The 21,598-nt window shown below is 36.4% G+C and overlaps 1 protein-coding gene across 3 annotated transcripts in view; it reads right to left on the bottom strand.

Annotated features, from left to right (window-relative positions):
- The window catches only part of AFF4 (ALF transcription elongation factor 4), a 60,980-nt gene that overhangs the window by 27,188 nt on the left and 12,194 nt on the right, over positions 1-21,598 (bottom strand). Inside the window, exons 2-10 of one of the 3 annotated variants that reach the window (XM_060765205.2) lie at positions 16,092-16,179; positions 15,603-15,729; positions 12,174-12,965; positions 11,334-11,378; positions 8,095-8,181; positions 5,781-5,817; positions 1,281-1,329; positions 876-896; positions 161-215 (exon numbers count right to left, since the gene is read on the bottom strand). In XM_060765205.2, the coding sequence (XP_060621188.1) occupies positions 161-215; positions 876-896; positions 1,281-1,329; positions 5,781-5,817; positions 8,095-8,181; positions 11,334-11,378; positions 12,174-12,965; positions 15,603-15,729; positions 16,092-16,096 (1,218 nt within the window). In that variant the 5' untranslated portion in view covers positions 16,097-16,179. Of the gene's footprint in view, positions 1-160; positions 216-875; positions 897-1,280; positions 1,330-5,780; positions 5,818-8,094; positions 8,182-11,333; positions 11,379-12,173; positions 12,966-15,602; positions 15,730-16,091; positions 16,200-21,598 lie in introns of those variants that run through there. The other 2 variants (XM_060765204.2, XM_060765206.2) reach the window with 2 other exon arrangements.

The raw sequence follows: 21,598 nt of genomic DNA on the forward strand, positions 1-21,598 counted from the left end.
TTGAGCAACTATTTTAAAAAGGTTAAACCACAATGTTACATCTATTTTAAATGCATGTAGACTGCATTCCATTGCTTAGGTTACACTGTTTAAACCATATACACCCCTCCCCATGTAGCTTGGCAGAAATCAAAAACAACCAATAAAAAAGTATAATAACCTGTTCACCATCACTGTCTTCACTGCTGCTAAGTTTCAAGTCATTTATCAGAACACTAGAAGAGAAAGAAACTTAACAGCTTAAAAAAAATCAACAGAAACATTGAAGATCTTCATGGAAACTATGACAATGCCATTAACTTATTGCTATTTTTGTGATAGAATGATACCCTATTGAAGGAGTATGTTGAAAAGTTAAGTGCTTAAATCATTACAAGAGAAACAGAAGAAGGTATGAAAAACAGCCTGACAATATGACATTCCATAAAAGACAGAATGCTTATAGGACAACGCGCAAGGTATTTATACATGTTGAGCACCCCTTATTTGGAATTCGAAAATTCAGAATACTCCAAAACTCAAAATTGTCCACACAGTTAGCTCAGATGCTTCCTGATGGGTCAATGTAGAAAACCTTTTTTTCATATACATGAAATATTATTTAAAATAGTGTGTCTAAATAATAAAACTAATAAATAATAAAACTTTATTTGTAGCCCACCCTATGTCCCCGAGGGGAATTACTATCAGGCTATGTATATCAGGTGTATAGGACATGTAAATGAATTTTGTGTTTGGACTGGATCCCATCTCCAAGATATCTCATTATGCCCATCTTTGCAAATACAGGTATTCCAAAATTCTCCTTCTAAATTTAGAATTCTGTTACATTAAGAAAAGCACTTGATATCACTGTAATAAACAAAGCATCTTACTCGGTCTGGTTTGCCTCGCATCTGAAACAGAAACAAAAATGGAGTTAAAATTCTTCAATGTAGCAGGCAGTTCTGAAGTAAAGACAAAAATAAAAATAAAAATGGTTTAACAACAATAGTTTATTGCACTCAGACAAGATCTACACATTGAACAGAATGTGTTTGACTATATGTGTTTCAGAATGCTTCAAACAAAACCAGTTTAGTGGAAACACATACACAGAAATTTTCCTACAAAGAGATAACAAGCAAATCAGAGAAAACTAGTCCAACCCTGCTGTGCTAGTTTTCTATTTCCATGAAGCTTTAAATAAAGGAAATCATCCTAATGTACTGATATATCTATTTCTGGATTTTTATAACATTTCTGCAAATATCTTAAAGAAACACATAAGACACACTTACGATTTAGACTGATGTCCATTAGATGTTTTTGATGAAGGATTGTATCTCTCTGGATTGTAAGAAGAAAAATGGGAAGGGGGAGAAACAGCACATTTAAAAACAATCTATAAAATATATACGCTATCCAAGAGACTACGTTTGGACACAAGAATGGCTGAAATGGAAACTGTGTAACACCACTGCATTAAATAAGAAATAATGCAAAGAGGTGCAATAATAATGCTTTCCTGTTACTGATTTAACTCCATAAGCTGCATCATTGGCTTGAAGATGCATGATACAACTGTGTATATTCTAGACATACAACACTGATTATTTATTTTAACCTGATTTAGAGAGTCAGATGTGAAAGACTAACATCAACTTCAACTACAAAGTTGGAAGAATGGCCTTGTTTAGATAACAAGTATTATTAGGCTTGTTTAGATAACAAGTAACACAAATGAGACAGATTTCTTATCTCATGCAACTATTTAATGCACTTGGCTGGCGATGCTATTATCTCAACAGCAGCTTTATTATAATCCTTGTTATGCAACAGCTGAGTCTTTTTCCATCAACACCAAAATCAATGTGTAAAATTTCCGAACTGCACATTCTAACTTATTGCTCAAAACATTGGGTGTGTTTAGAGATTAAGAACAACATTAGGTGTATTTAGAGATTAAGAACCAATAACCAGGATGGTGTCATTTTGAGACATATATGGCTGCAACCTTCCATGTCATTTTCCCAAGTGAACACTGCTAAAATTCATGTCCTGACTGTTTAACCCAACCAATAAATATAACGCCTTTCAGATCATTTCTGGCTATTTTGTTCATAAAAGTAGATGGAAGTATTGATAGTACCAGTCCTCATTTTGATTGATTGTTATGGCAGATAGCCGGTCGCAGATCCCACTGCATTTTAGGAATTTTATAATTTTCAAATTTTTCAAATTTTATTAATGAGATTTTATGCACTGTTATTATACTTATGTCATTTTATTTGTACTTTTATATTGTTGTCTGCATGTGGCACTTGGAGTGCTTCTGTGAGCGCCCCAAGTCCCTTTGGGGAGATGGTGGCGGGGTACAAATAAAATTATTAATATGGAAATTTGTGCAATTCTCTCATTTCTTGTTCAGTGTTGCCTCTGGGTGCTTTCTATGGTTTAATCCTCAAAAATTCTCCTTTTACTTCATTCCAAACCCATCTTAGGGATAAATAAGAAGAGGGTACATCAAATGATACAGCTCCAGCAAATGATACAGCTCCAGAGATATGCCAACAAATGATGACCTTGATTGTGCCAAATCTATCAACTACACTATTTAGAAACCCAGAAAATACTAGGCTTTCTTTAAAAGATACTTTTCTGTAATAAACAAAGCAAGTTGGAGAAAGAGAAGAAGCATCCCAAGTCCTTCAATTACCAAGATGTAATTGAAGGTAATTGAAGGACTTGGGATTGGGGGGGGGGGGGGGGGACCATCACTGTCCAACTACTTTTGCCTGTTCCAGTAAGCCTTAAGACTGTTGCTACAGCAAGTCCCTTTTGGACTTTTTTTTGTCATCAAGTGAAAATGTTAAGTGCAGTGGGGTTCAGATAGTAACTGAACAATCCTAATAATTCACTAGTTATTGCAGAAATTGTGTTACCACTAGATACGGGCCTATTAGTTTCAGAAGGCTCTTTAAAAGAATGGAAGGGATTGAGAAGTGATTTTGAAAGAGGGTGGAAAGAGCAACTTTATCATACAAATGTGTGAAAGTACACAACAAAAGGGTATCACACATCTGTTCAGGATTTCAATTACAGGTTATAAATACTAGGTGTTGTCTCTTTCTCAAATATATTTCTAATAAAATTATTCCTATTACAGCAATAATTCTGTATAGTTAAAAAAAACCACCAAGAGAAAAAGAACACACGTACAGAGGTAAAACTGTAAAGTGGCCTTCAAACTGAACAGAAAATAATCACAATATTGGAATTTATGATTTAAAGCAGAATATTCTTAGTACTAATCACAGGCTGTCTGATTCTGACCATGTCAAATTATAGGTATCTCAAACTACAGTAGGAAGTGAGAAGTTTACAAGGAAGGTGGGAGGGAAGAAATTTCAGGTCTGTAGATACAAGACCTGATCAACACTACTCATACAAAGTTACAGCAACTATTTTACTGGTTGTGGTAAATATAAAGGAATTAAGACCCCTAGTTATAGCCAAGCAGTGTGTTGGCACTCTGCTTTGCAACAACTGAATTGAGCTAGTATTACAATAACTACAGGGTGTTTCAAAAAGATGGACCTGATTTGAAAGCACTCTTATCTCTGCAACCATGAACCACCCATGAATTAAACCCTTACCCCTTGAAAGGATGGGACATAAGAGTTTCAAAGGACTGCTGATAGATTCCTCTCCCAAAGCACAAACGCTCCCTAGCCTCCGTCATCTACAAGATGATATCAGCCCTAAATAGTTTGGGACCTTCCTACCTGCGTGACCGCATCTCAGTTTATGAGCCCACGCACTCACTTCATTCATCCAGAGAGGCCCTGCTCGTGATTCCGCCTGCGTTGCAGGCGCGTTTGGTGGGGACGCGAGACAGGACCTTTTCTGTGGTGGCCCCCTGACTCTGGAACACCCTCCCAAAAGATCTTAGACAGGCCCCTACATTGGCAGTCTTTAGAAAGAACTTGAAGACCTGGCTGTTCCGATGTGCCTTTCCAGAATAGGAATCTCCAATAACAAGTCCCAGAAGCACTTTATTAGAACTAAGATTGCTGCACACCACACACTGCACTTACCCTATTATCCTTACATATCATGTCACATCAGCACTTTTAATCCTGTACCCATTACTCTGGCCCGGCCCAGTTTTATAGTGTCTTGATGTATTGTTTATTGCTTCTTGTTTAATATTGCTTTGATTGTTTTTAATTTGCTTTAGGTGTTGTACTGTTATGTTGTGTTTTGAGGCCTTGGCCTTTGTAAGCCGCATCGAGTCCTTCGGGAGATGCTAGCGGGGTACAAATAAAGTTAATAATAATAATATAATAATAATAATAATAATAATAATAATAATAATTGTTAAAATGAGTTTATTAAGCTAACTAAAATAGACCAGCATACAGCAGAATCTTTAGTTCTTATTTGCAGACTGGTTAGTAAAATTTGGTATCGTGATAACTCAATCAAACCGTTGTAAAGTTTTGTGTAATTGGAACACATTACCATCATGAAATATACTGTTGTCGAAGGCTTTCATGGCTGGAATCACTGGGTTGCTTTGAGTTTTCTGAGCTGTATGGCCATACAGCCTAGAAAAAACTCTCAGCAATCCACGAAATCCACTGTTTTGAAATTGAATCCATCATTTTGAAACACCCTATAGTTCTACTTTTGCTAATTGAGCAGATTAGTTGCTAGAGTTAAAGAAAAAGTAGTCAGACATGGAAATTACATCACACAGTCCTGTTTCATTCAGATCAAATTCACTGCTAGTTGCAGTTATCCTTTTGGGAGAAGGGAAACAATTTTTTATGTTGCAACTTTAAAGACTGACAGTACTATGGGGACAGAGAAGAGTAAGAGTTAGTACAACCATGGGCAAGTATCTAACACAGGCATTGTCTACTTTGAATTATGCTTAATAATGTAAGGGAAATGTAAGAAGGGAAATGTAAGAAGTTCAGGTGTTCAAGTTAGGAGCACCCCACCCCCACCCCCCTCCAGCACCAACTACTGCTCTGAGATCAGAGTGAAGGGAGGGGCCAGGAAGGCAGTTCCATCTTGTCTCCTGCACTGTGCTTATAATTAATATAATATAATATAATATACTGTATATACATATAATATTGATAATATTATAATGTAATACAATATTCTACTACTACTACTAATAATAATAATAATAATAAAATATTATAATAATATATTTTACATTAAAAGGAATATTACTAATAATATTACAGTATAATGTTATAGTACAATGTAATATATAATAATATTGTGCTGTGATAATACAATATATTGTATTTACTTTTTACTTGTAAGCCGCTCTGAGTCCCCTTCAGGATGAGAAGGGCAGCATATAAATGTCATAAATAAATAAATAAATAAATAAATAGCTATTTTGTTGCTTAGTTGTCTCATCTACAAACGTTACAAGGTATATTAACCAATTTGATACCCAAAGTCTAAATGCAGCTGCAGCATTCATGCTATAGTCAAACTTCTCTCAACCTGTGCACCAGTAGATTTTTTACAAATATGAATGCACCAAGCTATTAATACTCTCACACTATATCCAAGTGATATGTGCTAGAAAACATATATACAAAAATACATTAAGACTACATGAACAATTCAGATCTTTAAGTTATCAAAAGTCACAACAAATAATTACTAAAATTTTATGGGGGGAAAGCACAGTTTCCCATAGGAAATTTGAATGTAAAAGGCAAACAGGTAAAATAAATATTTAGAGCAATCAAACATGGACTTACTTTGTTCTCCGGTGCCAAAATTAGACTGCTGTGTGTCCTGTAAGAACATAAAATATTGTTTATGTGTTTAACAGAAAATACTGAAAGAAGAAAAGCTTTGTTCTGGTTGTCTCAGAGTTAAGATTTCAAAGAAAAAAAAATAAAGTGGCTCCCTTGAAGGTGGTGGAGACAACTTTATGCCCTCCAGTTGTTTTGGCACTCGGTTCCTATTATCTTTCACCATTGAGCATGCTGTCTGAGACTGAGGGAAGCCACAGTCCAAAGCATCTGGGATCACCTGTTAAAGTGACTTTCTAATCTCTGTCCTTTACTCATACAAAGTTACAGCAACTATTTTACTGGTTGTGGTAAATATCAAGGAATTAAGACCCCTAGTTATAGCCAAGCAGTGTGATAATATCTACAGGAAAATGCACACATAGGAAACTTGTTATTCCTTGTCTATTAAGTTAGACAGCACTCTAAAGCTGCTCCCGATGCTTCCTAATACTTTTATAAAATTATTCATGGACAACTTGAACCTGCATTCTTTGTATTAAGTAAATGAAAAGGAAAGAAGGAGAAGAATTACATGGTAATAAGAGTAGAAATATATTATTTCAAGAACAAATGAAAAATCTAATTGTTAAATACAAACATGGGTAATAGAATGATTTTAGATGAGGCAATATTACTCGAGGAAATATTTATAGGAACTCGAGAGGAGTAACATGAAAAGATGATTTCCTCTTATATGTGTAACAGAAATTCAATCTAGAAATTTATGGGATATGACTTAAACTTACAATTCATTACAAAGCAGCAAACCATGTACACCAAGGTTTGTTTGTTTGCTAGGCTGCCCTTGCAAACAAACAATGGTGTGTAAAGAAAACTCATACTTGCCTTGTTATTTAAGCTTATGGTAAAGTCAATGACCTAAAGCACTCTCTGTTCTGAATTACAAAAGCTCCCCTGCCAGGAAAGCATTTGGCTATGTATAAACCTGAGCAAGGTAACTAAGGTACATAGTGTGCCCCTGGTTGATTATACAGTAGAATCTAATAAAGTACAAGTTTTCCACATGTAGCTTAACAAGAAGATAATGAACAAGGCAAAATAAAATGACAAAACAGAACTATTGCCATTAGTTACTACATAATGTGACTGTGAGAGATTAATCATTACTTGTACACCTTTATAGATTTGCATTACATAAGTTAGATAACAGAGACCATTATGGGTAACAAATGCTGTTTATGAAATAGCATATATAACATTTATGAAGTTTATAAGTTTGCTTGAGGTTGAAGGAACTAGAAACAGAAGTGCTGAGAAACATACAACTGCATCAGTGTTTGTTTTCTTGGGTGCAAGTTAAAACAAGACACTGACTATACCAAAAATAATGTATGGTATTATCCTGATGAGGCAACAGAATCCTTTTTAAATTAATCAAAGGAAAATACATCTCCCCCCCCCCCCCCCGCCCAAATAAGTGGCCCTTTTAAACAGAGAAGCATTCACTGTAGGTTTTGTTTAACTGAACACTACAAAAGTTACAATAATTTTCCTAAGCAAAAAATCTCCTAAGTGTACTATATATATATTGTACAAAATACAAGGACATGTTTAGAAGTGCTGCTTCACCAGAGTCCTTTTGAACAGTTTTAATTTCTAAACAGTTGCTGTCTTCAATATGTACATTATAACGCAAAGGCAAATCCTCTAGAGCAGTGTTTCTCAACCAAGGGTAGTCTTAAGAGGTTCCTAACATTTTGGCAAGATATCTTATAAAAGCAATACTTTTTTGAGCTACTGATATAATAATTTTAATGCAGAGGTTTCCTGAGAATTGAAAAAAATTGCAAGAGTTCTCCATCAAAGGAAAGGGCTTGAAAAAAACTGTTCTAGATTCATCTCAGATCATTTATGTTGACTGGTGGCTCAAGATTTTAAGATGGTCAAAAGACTATGACACATTATGTTTATAAATAGCAGTCGGAGCTTCCTGACAGGATAATATGACCAATTTATATGGTACTTTTTTCTGAAAATATGAAAACATACCTATTACATATGACAAACACACTTTCACTAGCGATGGAAGAACCAACTCGAATGTAATCAGTTAAAGAGAAAAGACGAACGAGATTAAAAGGTAAAAATGTCCAAATTAAGAGCACAAACTGAAATCATTCCAATCCAAGTAATTGCTGAGATAAATCATCACAAAATTAATACTGAAGTCATGATCCATAAAAGGCAAAATTCTACTTGCAGAATTATGTAACATGTATCTAGAATTACACAACCATTTGTGCTATCCACTCACCTTGGTTGGGAATGGAAACTTTGAAGGTTCTGTTTTGCAAGGTGTATGAATAGCTGTCAATGGAGGTGGCCAAATATGGGTCATTTCCTATTACGAACACAAAAGAATACCCAACACCATCATACACTTCTATAATAACGCAAAAGAAAAGGCACACCTTAAGATATTTAAAGTTTGGCAATAATTGCATTACATTCAATGCAATCAGTGACTGAATGACCTCAGTATTAGTCCAAAGACTATAAAGACCTGATAGCATTGTAAACTGGGATGTGTGCAATGAATAAACACAAAAATAACACTTTGGTTGAACTGCTCAGAAGCTTCATAGTAAAGGCTTTTTCTGCTTGAAAACTCCAATCGAACAAATCCAAACTTTTTATAAACTCGATTTCCATCCTCCCAACTCAGGTGAGCCTATGTAGATGCGGATCCAGTGGCCGGATTCAGTAATGGGCTTCAGGAGGACCACTTAAGATGAATTCTGATAGAAAGGAGCAATTGTGGACAGGTGATTCCATTTTTAGGAAACCATTTTATTAAGGCCTGAACTTTACCAAGAAGAACAAGCACTTAACCTGGGAGTATTCCTTCCTACTAGGTATAAATTACACCTATTTTGAGCTTGTTTGGAGGTTCTAGCAGGGAAGTCTGACTTGGCCACGGTGGTCCACGCTTTGGTTACATCCCGTTTAGATTACTGCAACACTCTCTACGTGGGGTTGCCTCTGAAGACTGCCCAGAAGCTGCAGTTAGTCCAACGCTCGGCAGCCAGACTACTAACGGGTGCTGGGTACAGGGAGCACACCACTCCGCTGTTACAACAGCTCCACTGGCTGCCAATTAGCTTCCGAGCACAATTCAAAGTGCTGGTTTTAACCTATAAAGCCCTAAACGACTCCGGCCCTGTTTACCTCTCCGAACGTATTCTCCCCTATGAACCATCAAGATTATTAAGATCGTCTGGAGGGGCCCTGCTCTCGGTCCCACCGACCTCGCAAGCGCGTCTAGTGGGGATGAGGGACAGGGCCTTCTCGGTGGTGGCCCCTCAACTCTGGAACTCTCTCCCACAGGAGATCAGAACCGCCCCTTCTATCCTGACATTCAGGAAGCAGGTGAAGACGTGGTTATGGAGAAAGGCATTCGAGGAGTGAGCCAACACCCGGAGTTATGGATGGAGGACGATGAACATAAAATTTAGTGGGACGACTGACCATTGTATTTATTGAATGTAATTGCTGTTTTGCTATTTTAATGTTTTATTGAAATATGAAGTATGATGTTTTATTGACTGTATGTATTTTATGGTTGGAAACCGGTCTGAGTCCCTCAAGAGGGGTGAGAAGGTCGGTATATAAAACTTTTAAATAAATAAATAATCATATACCCAGGAATGAAGACTGGAGACCTCGGTACACTCCTTCTATACCTAGGAGATCATTCTCTTCCACCAACCACACAGCTTCAGGAGAGATGCACATGGAGCATGAAAGAGGAAGGGGACACCCGCCTAGCCAGTCAGATCAGCCTATTCAACTCTGGTGATCAATCGGGTGATACATGCCACAGCCAGATTGCCCTCACATCCACACCAGTTCTAAAGGAGTCGCTCTCATTGCCTGTTGTTTTTTTTTCCAAAGCCAACTTAAGCTACTAGTGTCAACTTTTGGAAAGTCTAAATTGCTCATCACCCTAAATGCCTGAAGAAGTGCCTCCCATATACCAATGTGCTCATATTTCAATTCCTGGAGGCATGGGAACAACAATGCCTGACAAGACAAACTTGGAATGCTGCACCTATCATTGCAAAAATAATCAAATATCAAAAATATTAAAACATTTTGGGTCCCAAAAACGCTCTAGGAGGAGGGATTAATTCTGCCATGCTTTCGGGCTCAGGAAACACCTTTTATTTTAACTGGAGATGCACCAAAGGCCAATTTCCAGGTCTTCTAATTAGATAAGAGACCTCTCCCTTTATCTAAGTCTGAAATGGTGGGAGAAGGCAAAAATATGTCAAAATTGCAACCCACAACACCTACAATGAAGGGACAATATAGAGCAAAAGGGAGTGGGGGATGGGGGGGCTGCATGTCTGTGATTCATACTTTTCAACTCCTGATATGATCTCATATTTCAAATATGGACAATGGAACACCTTCAACAATGCATAACTGATGCCAACATTGTAACCTTTTTCAATATCAAAGATTTTTTAATGAACTTGAAGGGTTTGGCCACTTTTTATTTTATCTTTCATAGAATCATAGAATTATAGAATCAAAGAGTTGGGCCATCCAATCCAACCCCCTGCCAAGAAGCAGGAATATTCAAATCACCCCTGACAGATGGCCATCAAGCCTCTGTTTAAAAGCTTCCAAAGAAGGAGCCCCCACCACACTCCGGGGCAGAGAGTTCCACTGCTGAACGGCTCTCACAGTCAGGAAGTTCTTCCTCATATTCAGATGGAATCTCCTCTCTTGTAGTTTGAAGCCATTGTTCCGCGTCCTAGTCTCCAGGAAGCAGAAAACAAACTTGCTCCCTCCTCCCTGTGGCTTCCACTCTTTATACTGTTTTACTGATTAATCCAGTAGTGATTTTTCACCTGTTCCTCTCCATACAAGGTATTTTTTCACAAAAAATCCCTTCCCTTCACACAATCTATCAAGGAAAAAAATAAAGAATTTTCTAACATAGATGGAATAAATATGGGACCTTTACCACAATGTTTGTTCCTCCAAACCAGTTTTTCCCCAACTCTGTTCCTCCAGGTGTTTTGGACTTCAGCACCCAGAAATCCCAACCAGTTTACCAGCTGTTAGGAACTGTGGGAGCTGAAGTCCAAAACATGGTTTGAGGAACAGTGCTCCAAACCATAGCTTCTTCTCCCCACCCCCAACCCCCACTTGGAAATATCCTCTTCACTATATATGAAAGACTACTAGTACATCCATTTGTTTAGGGGCTTTTTTTTGCTAGAAATGTTTTTCTTTTAAGAACTTCTAGTCCAGGACTTGGAGAGTTCAGGGGACATAAAAACAGCCATGTACTCTCAAAATATGTCCAACTGTGTTCTAGTTAATAATTTCATTGTTAAATATTGTAATGCATTAATGTTTTCTTACATGTGTATTTAAACACATATGGAAAAATTACAGTAATGCATTTGGGATAAAATCAAAATGTATACATTTATAAACCAAGCAAATCCCCAAAGCCAAAACAAAAAAACAACTTACTTTTAGAATTTCATCCACACTGTTCATGTCACCAGATGCTGATGCCTACAATTCAATGTTCAGATGTTAGTTACCAGGTGCATTTTTAATTTAGTGTAGTAATTCTGCAAGAAAATAAGTTATTCTAAAAACAAAAAAACATTTGTTTTCAATGTAGAATTTACAATTACAAAATAGCACCCTTGGATAAATTAGAGTACCAGAAATATAAAGCCAAAGGTGTTACAGCTTTGACATAAAGGCTTCTCCTTCACAACACAGCCCCTTATTTATGGAATGCCTTGCCAGTTGAAACCCGAACTATGCAAGATCTACTTGCTTTTCGGAAAGCCTGTAAAACCTTTCTCTTCTGACAAACTTTCAATGGGTGACTAACTCGGGACTATGTCTGTTCTTGTTTTTATTCTATTTTAAAGTTAATTGTATTGTTTTAATCTACTGCTGTAAACCACTCCGAGCCAAATTGGGAGTAGCGGTATACAAGTCAAATAAAACAAAATAAATAAATAAATAAAATACTTGCCATTGTGAACAAAGCAATCACAGACTTTTACATACGTGAAACTTGAAAAACATCTCATTTAAAAATGCTGACACAAACTAAGACAATATTTTTAATGGTGTTTCATGACTTGAAGCATACTAAAAGTATTTTAATGAAACCTAGGAGAACTGAAGGTGTTAAAATGGATGCACTTATTGCTGTGTTTTAGTTAGGTGTCCTTACAAGCATATCCAAATTTCAGAAGAATTTTTGTAGTAACCCCTTAATTCATAGATTACTCCATGGAATGTCAACATAATCAATCTCTCCATCTCATAACTTAAAAAAAAACTTACATCAAGTGGCTGGGAAGGAATTTTCAGCTTCGTGAGATGTGCTTTGCTACTGGGCTTCAGCTCATTCATATTGTTGCTGTGAGTCTGGCTACTGTAGTGTTCAGAAGATAGCTTTGGTTCCATGGATTCCTGGCCATCCATAGGCCTCACATAAGCAGTCGGCTTCTGCAACATTGTGTTAGATTTTGACATGAGTGAAGGAGGGAAAGACTGGTTACCACTGGAAAACGAATGCACACGAGAAGGTGAATCCCAGTTGGCATCAGGATCTCGTGGAGATTTAGAACGCTGATGTTCCTTGCTGTGATGATCACCTCCATGAGATCTGGAATGGCTGGGATTCAAAGAAGAAACAGAAGATGGTTTTCCAGGGCTGGAAGAACGGGACTTTGAGTGTTCTGACCCATGCTGGGCTTTTTTGTGGCTACTGCTGCTCCCACTGCTGCCATATGAGTCACGATCGTGTCTCTGACCACTATTGCTAGTGCTATTGCCACTGCTGCGCTGACTACCATGTCCACCTGGCAGGCCCGAGGACCGCTTCTGTGACTGAGAAGAAGTGCTAGGTGCAGGACCCACAGGTGTCCATTTGCTGCTCTGATGAGAACCACCACTATGTCTCTGGTCACCAAAGAAACTTTGGTTTGATTTTTCATCTGCTGTTGATGATACTGTTGGCTTGGGCATTCCGCAACGTTTTTGGAGAGACCGGTCACCTATAAGATCTGTCATTTCATCATAGTTTCCAAGCATGCTTTGGATACGACTGGACAATTTATCTTCTTTGCTGGTCTGCAGGAAAGGTAAAAACATGATGCAAAAGTACATTTTAAAATATACATTCTATACATTATAATGGTTACCTTTTTCAATTCTGAAAATGTGTTTGAAATTATTTTATTTCTGATTTATAACAAAATAATTCATATTTTGTAAAGCAAGCTATAAGATATAGGGTTACCATAGAAGTGTCTATAATGAATTCAACATGAAGCCTTCATTTTACTTTTGTAATATGTATTTAATAGCTTGGAAGCAAAATAATTTAACATTCTTTTTAAGAAGTAACAGACATTTTAAAAAATATATATATTATCAATACTGACATCTTAGTGCTTTAAATTAAAAAAAATAGATTATGAGTATTCTAATAATGTACAAATATGGCCAGCTCTCTATAAAAGCTCTAGTCATGTTGTTTATGGACCTTCAGTTTACGATTAAGAGGACAAGTGACAATCTGTCCCTCTAGCTGTTCTCTCTACTTGTAAGACGTATGATTCCTTGCTTGTTGTGGTAACCGATTTTATAAAGAGCCAAAAGGTGATCGCTCTATTTCCGGAGCTTTAGAGAATCCTTCCTTTGAAATCCTTAAGACATGCCAAATTCACTTAGGATCTCTATGGTCCTGGGATCAAAATAAAGGACACAGCTGCCTGCCAAGCTATATTTGGCTCACTTGGAATGCTCTAAAAGCTTCTTATGTCAGAAGAAACACTGACAATTAATGACTTAGGAATACCCATTTAAAAACAAACCAGGCTTTAAAACAGTGAAACTGCAGTAACAAAGCAAATTAAATAAATAATTAAGAAAAAAACTCATCAATTTTAGGATGTTTACTGCTTAATCCAAGCATACAAAGGGAAAATTATCCTTGATGCCAACTCTTTTGAATCTTGGTCTCAAGACCAAGATCCATAGCCTCAACATATTCAACTGCTTGTTGTTTGCTTAAAGCACCCTTCGCTTAAGTTTTTGAGCACACAACGTCTTCCCAACGTCTTCCTAATATGCATATATTTTATGTTGGAGTAAAATAGTTGGGGGGAGTTAGCATTTACATTTCTCTCAACCTTCTTTGAATATTTTTAGACAGAAAGAAACAGGTCATATTTAGAACTCCTTCTTTCCAGTGAATGTTAGCCAAATCACTCTTAGGAAAGAAAAAGAAGAGAAATGTTGGGATCGAAGAACTGCTTAGCGTGCCCACTGCTAGAAAGCAGTACTATAAATGTATTTTGACAAGTCGTGAAACGAAGTGGCTTCTTAAAGGGGGCTGAAAAAGAAAGAAGCAAGATGGGACAACCGCCTCATGGTGTCTTCCCTTATTTCTCTCTCTCTTATCTATCTTTCCCCTTCTCTTCCTAAAACTGTGAAAAGAAAAAGGAATGTGAAAATTGAAGATGTGGCAGAACATACTGCAGGATCACAGTGGGGGATTGCATGTGAACTCCCCAACGTCTTTCCAGATTACAAGATGATTTATTATTACTTCTGCCACTAACTTTATTCAAAAACATATTGCCTACTTGAACCAAACGATGGTGTTATTCTCAAACTAGAAAAAGGGTAGATCCTCCTATATACCAGTATCTATTTTACAAGATATATTTGCAGAAAAACAGGCAGTTTAACTATAACTTGCTTGTGTGTTTTTAAAAATGCAGCAACTCTGCCTTCACCAGCTTGTATGTGTGCAAGCTTTTGGCCTTATAGTCACTAACAACCATGCCACATAATAAGAAAGTGCATAGTAATTTGTTTTTATTGCTTATCTATTTAATACACCTTGAGGAACACAGAAAGAGGAATGTAAAGATAGAAGGAGAATTGTGTGCCAGGGAGAATAAATAAGACAAATAAGCTTCCATGTTACCTTTCAAACTCAGCAATATGTAGAACAGAATACTTACAGTTGAACAACAAACTGCCTCAGAACAAAACAAGTTTTGTCTAATTTTCTAGTAGGCATATATTTGAAGCACACACACACAGCTAATTCGCCAAACTATAAATGCCAAACTCTAGTCAAATTTCTTACTGACCAGTTTCCAAATTACTCATAACTAGTACAGTTAAGAAAACGGCATGAACAAAGCAGACTGACAGTATTATAATGAATCTCTTACACACAATGAACTACACATCAAAAACATAAAGCTCAACGATTATCTGTTATTTACAAAACTGCCTCTCTATAGGAAGCTAATAAACATTAACATTCTGAGTCATTCTTTTTCTCTCGGGCAAGAGTATACAGAAACAATTAGCTGAATAATATTCTGACCTATAATTTTATTCTACCATTTCACATTTAGACAGCTGACTGGCAATTAGTTTCTAGTATGAACCTGGGCATTCCATATAATGAAACTTGCATTGACCTCAAAACAGTCATGGTGCTAAGTCCAACATGATATCAATGACAGTAACTGAATTGCCTTCCTTTTCCTCCATGATGCTCAAAATGGTTTCTGTCTTTTTCCCCAGCCCTTCAGAGCCATTAGTGGTGAGTGGGGTGGGTGGGTGTGTTTGCTTTTCCTTTTTTCACTGGATTCCACTACAGTGCCACCAAACTAACAGAAACATAAGCAATATTAATTTGGAGTGTGATAAAAATAAACTTCAAAAAATCCATGCACTTACAACTTTATATGGTTCAGCAAAGAGAGGAGAATTAGGTGGAAAAGCTTCTTCGCCCTGCTGAATTTCCTGATTACGCCTTTCTCTTTCTTTGATACGCAGCGCATTCCGGTCTTCACGGTTCATGTTGCTATTAATGAAAACAATTTGATTACATAAAATGACACAGAGAGGAAATAAGTGATTCTATGTAAAACATAAAGTCTTTAAAAACAATAATGCCTAAACTTAACAACTTGAGCTACAGATATGGCACTGACAAAACATAGGCAATTACACTACAGCTTAAAACTTCTATTCTTTAGATTATTTTACCTACATAATCAAAATACATACAGAGAAGAGAATCAGATGTTCTAATCCAATTTTAAACTATATATTTAACTCAAAATTTCCCCCTATTGGTTATGTCATTCAAATTACCTCCCACCAGTAATATTAGTAAAAAGAACACATTCCCAAATACAACAATTGCCATCTACTTTTATCTACCTCATTTTTCTTTCTTTCTGTCCCCAACAGATCCTCCTTCGTGTCCATCCACCGTAGCATGCTGTCAGCTTTGCTGTTTCTAGGTTCCCTAAAAATGACATTTCTACTCTAAATACATATTTCAGTAAACATCTCCACAGTTTAAGCAACCTCTATAAACAACTATACCTCCTCGTAAGAGTAGAGGCTACTCTTTGTGAGTAAAGAACTTGGAAGATTTCCTTACGGAATGGGCTTACTGAAATGTGACGTAACAGAGCCCTGCTTTATTTGACCTACTGCTCTAAATATAAGCCATAAATCTAACAGAAGAGTCTAAAAGGATTCCCCTTATATTTAAGGAAACATCTAAGCCAAGAAGCAGATGACACTAATAACGTTTGTGAATGCTACTAAGGATTAAAAGTTCATGATATAAAGTAAATGTTGAAAAAGTAAGTTACATGAAGATTATTTCATGTTTAGAACATGTTCACTTTCAAGAATGACTGGGCTTTATCTTGAATTTCACTGACAAAGGGAAGGCAAGCAAAAATCCTGCCACATTTGTACGGGGTGAGGGTTGAATAACAGCAGATGCCACATTTTTCTTGAGACAATTTCCCTTTGAAGGCGTAGTATGCAATGAAAAACTCCATCCCCCTCCCATTAATTCTTCCATGTCGCACACCCAACACTCCCAAGTCCTCTGATGGCCAAGGCTTCTCTGAAGTGTTTCAAATGGGGAGCTGAAGAGGAAAAGCCCCACTGCACAGACTTCATACAACACTAGATACACGGCAGCTTCCTTAACAACTCTTCCACCCACCTAATAGCTCAACTATCTCAGAGCAAGCGGATGCAAAGTAGCATACAGATTCTTTTGTGACAGTCATTTCTCTTTGTTTATGTACAAAACCAAGTCATTTAGCAAGCTGCCCTCTCCCACATTTTGAATAGGGTAAAGAAGCACCAGTGTTACTAGAAAAAATGTTGAGTATCATTATAGGTACCTGGTACATGAATTATTGTGCAGATATTTATAGTGAACAAACTACATTTAGTCTATCTAATCTAAGTATTTGCAGTATAACAGCCTTGACAACTATGAAAAAACTACCTCTATCTGGTGTGGAAAAATACAGAACTGTAAAAAAAGAGGATTAGGAAAACCTGAAGAAACCTTTTAACCACATATCTTCACCCTACCTGCTGGAGAATCATTCTTGCAATAGCTGCATAAAGCATTCATGCCAATCCTCAGCACCACCCTGTCACCTCTTAACATTGTTAGCTGAATATATCAGCACTAACAACTTCTCTCATATAAATCAAATTGCAGTTAATGATCTTAAACAGAATTAATAGTTTATTCAGAACCATCTAACTTGTTTATTGTTCAAAGTATGAGTTTGAAAATTAAGGAGATCCTCTGATTTGTGTTTAAACACGTCTAGAAGGCAAGCAGCCAACTTTGCAGATTTAATTAATAGTTTAGCCAGACAAAATGGCAACAGTTATAAGCAAATTAGAAGTTTTAAAACAAAAGCAAAAAACAAATTATAATCTTTAAATCAAATTGTTTTCAAAAAACAAGATAAAATATTTTCAAATTGTAAGCTTGCTATGTAGTCAACAAATATATTAACATGAAATATAAACATTACTAGGGATCAAATGACATAAAACTCTAAATATCAGAAGTGAACTTAAACTCATTATTTTAATATTATCAGCTTAGAAAAGGTGGCTCACTTTTAAAGATCCCAGATGGAACTATGTTAGTGCAACTGCAGACCAAGTCAAATGGCTCCTAAACATCCCTCAAAACCTAAGCTATTATAGATTCAATCTATGCAATAATAATGTGCTGCTTTTTTTGGCAAAGTCTCTCTCTCTCCCTCTTTTTTTTTTTTTTTTGGAAAGTCATTTTCCTATTTCTACCTATGTATAGCACGCCAATGACTTAAATCAAGTAATCGTTTTCTAAGATCTACAGAGACACTCACTGGAATAGCTCAGCTAGCGAGAGTCCAAATGTGGCAGGCTAAAACCCAGAACCTCAATAAATGGCCTATACCAAATGAGAGACTCCCTCCTGGGCACATAGAAAACTGGGCTACTTGGAAGGCGCTGAACAGACTGCGCTCTGGCACCACAAGATGCAGAGCCAACCTCTTAAGAAATGGGGCTACAAAGTAGAATCCACAACATGCTAGTGTGGAGAAGAGCAAACTACTGACCACCTACTACAATGCAACCTGAACCCTGCCACATGCACAATGGAGGACCTTCTTATGGCAACACCAGAGGCATTCCAAGTGTCCAGCTACTGGTCAAAAGACATTTAATAGAATGCCAAGTTTGCAAACTTTGTGTTGTTGTTTTTTTTCAAAATACAATACAACTGTTTTGTTTGCTCCTGACACGATAAATAAATAAATAAATAACCTGCGCAGCAGGCATGCTCTGTGAGGTCCTTGGTAGCTGCTCTCAGACCAAGTGAGGCTAAGATGCCTACTGTCATTTCCTTGGGCTAACAGGCAAAGCATTTTTTTTTTAAAAAATGGGCCATTTTTGTCCCTTACAGGCTGCTACAACACCAAGGGGATTGCACCTTCCCCTCTTTTCATGTTATACTTTTTAACCATTTTTCTTCAATGTTTGATTTTCATAAGGTAAATTATGTAACGTTATAACTCTGGAATTTAGCTCTATTTTGTTTTAAATCGTGTTTTAAGCAGCTTTAGGACCTGTATTAAAAGAGATTTGAGATATACAATAAATACATCATTTTAAAAAAATCTCAATAGTAAATTAATGTGCACTACAGATTTCATTTTTGGCTGACATTTTTATTAATAGACTGAAACAGAGATACATATTTTCTTGTTTTTTATGTTTAACAGTAGGTATTTTAATATGTGTACGTTTGAAAGAACTATTATTTTTGTTAAGACTATAATTATTCAGATTTAGGTTTAACATTTTTAATTGAGAGTTGAATGGCTTTTTGCTTTCATTTCCCAGAATCCATGACCATTGACCATGCTAGCTGAGGCTTCTAGGAAGGGAAATCCAAGTGGATGAAATATTGATAAACAGTGTTTTATTATCACGGTATTCATTTAAAGACTTAATAACTTACTCTATATCAAATCATGGATCCATCTACATCAGTACTAAGCTCTAAAAAGGCCAGCACTGGTTCTCCAGAATATTATCTTTAGACCTATAGAGCTATTAAAAATAGAACTGTAATATTCTTCATGCAAAGCATTAGTTCTCTTGTAAATACAGCCTTAAATTGACTGCACTGCTGCTGGAGCCTCTTGTCATGCTCATAGAAAACAAATGCATCATGCACAAAAGATGCATATACTGTAATTATTCACACTCTCAATGTTAAGGTTATCAAAGTATCTCCTTGTGAAGAACGAATCACCTCATATGGCTTTTGGACCGTTAGTTATTTAAGCTCATCACACTGCCTGCCAGTGAACTAGACATGATGCAACATGAGTCTTGCTTGTTAATATTTGGCTATGAATGACAAATAAGCCTCCAGTGGAATTATAAATAAATACCTCTTGGTCACACCCAACTGGTAAGAGCAAAGCTGGATGCTCCTGAAAATATTCATTATGCCTATTTACCAAACTGCCATCAGAATTAGCTACTGATTTCATAAAGGATTCAGTAAAGCATTTAGAACTGTAATAAAAATGCTAAGCATGTGCCATGCCAAAAAAAGTTATATAATGTGAAATGAGTGTATATTATCCGTTTGAAATATTTTTTCAGCTAATTCTGGAAAAATACATGTAAACAATGAGATAATCTAGATTTCAAAGAGAAAACACTTTATATCTAGCTGTTACTTGACAGTAGGCATCAACATGTGCTTTCATAATAAAGAAGTTTAAATATCTTACTTCTGGTTTTATGTACATTACTATTGATCACATGCTATATAAAATAAGATGTGAGTTAAATGAATAAATTAAAAAACCTTTCTGCACATTGCAATGCTTCGACAAATGTCTAGAAGAATTACTAGATTCCAAAATTATAAAGCTATGACAATAGTTGGATTTGTATCTCTATTCTGTGGAGACAGTTATCAAAATATGAATATTCACTAAATACTAAATGATAGACTTTAGTCAGCATGACACAGTTCAATTCATTTTTTCATTAAAATAAACAAAAACATATCTTTTAATAGGAATGGACAGATTTATTTATGGTGTTTCAAAATAATGGACCCAATTTTAAAGCAACATATTTAATGATGGCATCATTTTTTATCATCACAAAAATCAATTCACTGAGATTTTAGAATTTATTCACCTTAGAAGACTAAACAAACAACTTGCCTTCATTAATGTAAAGGGTGATAGTGAGATCTTGATTGCAGTAAATAAGCCAGTAGGCCAGATCTGGCCTCAAAACAGTGGTTTTGATGTGCAAATGTCATGCAAGTGAGTCACTTAATCTCATCCTCACATAGCTGTTAATATTTATAAACGAGAATGTATTCTCGCACAAGTATGTTGAGCCAAACAAACTCAGCATTTTCCTAGCAAATGTTCAAATCTCTTAGAACCTGTTCTTATCCTGCTGGAGGGAAAAGTTGTCAAGAGAGAATTGACTGATTTCCTCCCTGTGCTGCAGTGCAGACCCTCGGTTGCACCATCTTACATTGTTGTGATACACTAAATCAGCCTGGATGTTGAGTAGAAACTGCTGAAACTGGTGATGGCCACAGGGCTTTGGAACAAATATAATCAATAGCCTTTAAGACCGGTTTCATAACATGATCATGTTTCAGATGTTTTGACACAGAGAACTTGTTGATGAATAATACAGCTGAGTTTTATAGCTTTGCCTCCTTCTTCACTGACTTTATTACAGACTAGGTTTGATAATCCATTTTGCTTGCCAGCCATGGTAGGTGAGCCATCCGTAATAATCCCAGTGACTCTATTCCACAGTAGTTTCATATCATCTACGGCAGAACAAACAGAAACAAATACATCTGTTCCTCTTGAAGTCAAGTAGCTCTTCACTCACATTCATTTCATTGTCCACTCCTCTAAAAAAAAAACTAAAAAAAACAGTAACTGAGCGGTGTCAGATGCATCCGTCAAACTCCAGGCAAACATTGGCAAACTCTTGCTTCCTCTCATGACAAATTTTCTCCGCATGCAGTTTTTTTATAAAATCACCCTCAGTAAAAAGGTTTGTACGCTTGGCAATCAGCATTGCCACCTCGCTGCTCTCTTTTGTGGCATTTTCATTTGAATCACCAGCTCTTGAGAAAAAGTGTTGCAGTGCCGTCAAAACAGCTTCCAGTTGCTTCCATTTTTCATTACATTCATTCCAAGTTAGCTTGTTATAGTTAGCATGTTTCATCTGATAGTGCCTCTTGATATTAAATTTTTTGAAAATGGCCACAGTCTCTTTGCAAATTAAGCAGACACAGTTGTTTCATATTTCAGTGAAAAAATACTCCAATTTCCACT

This window comes from Anolis sagrei, chromosome 2 (genome assembly GCF_037176765.1).
Source record: "Anolis sagrei isolate rAnoSag1 chromosome 2, rAnoSag1.mat, whole genome shotgun sequence".
In the NCBI taxonomy this organism is placed as follows: Eukaryota; Metazoa; Chordata; class Lepidosauria; order Squamata; family Dactyloidae; genus Anolis; species Anolis sagrei.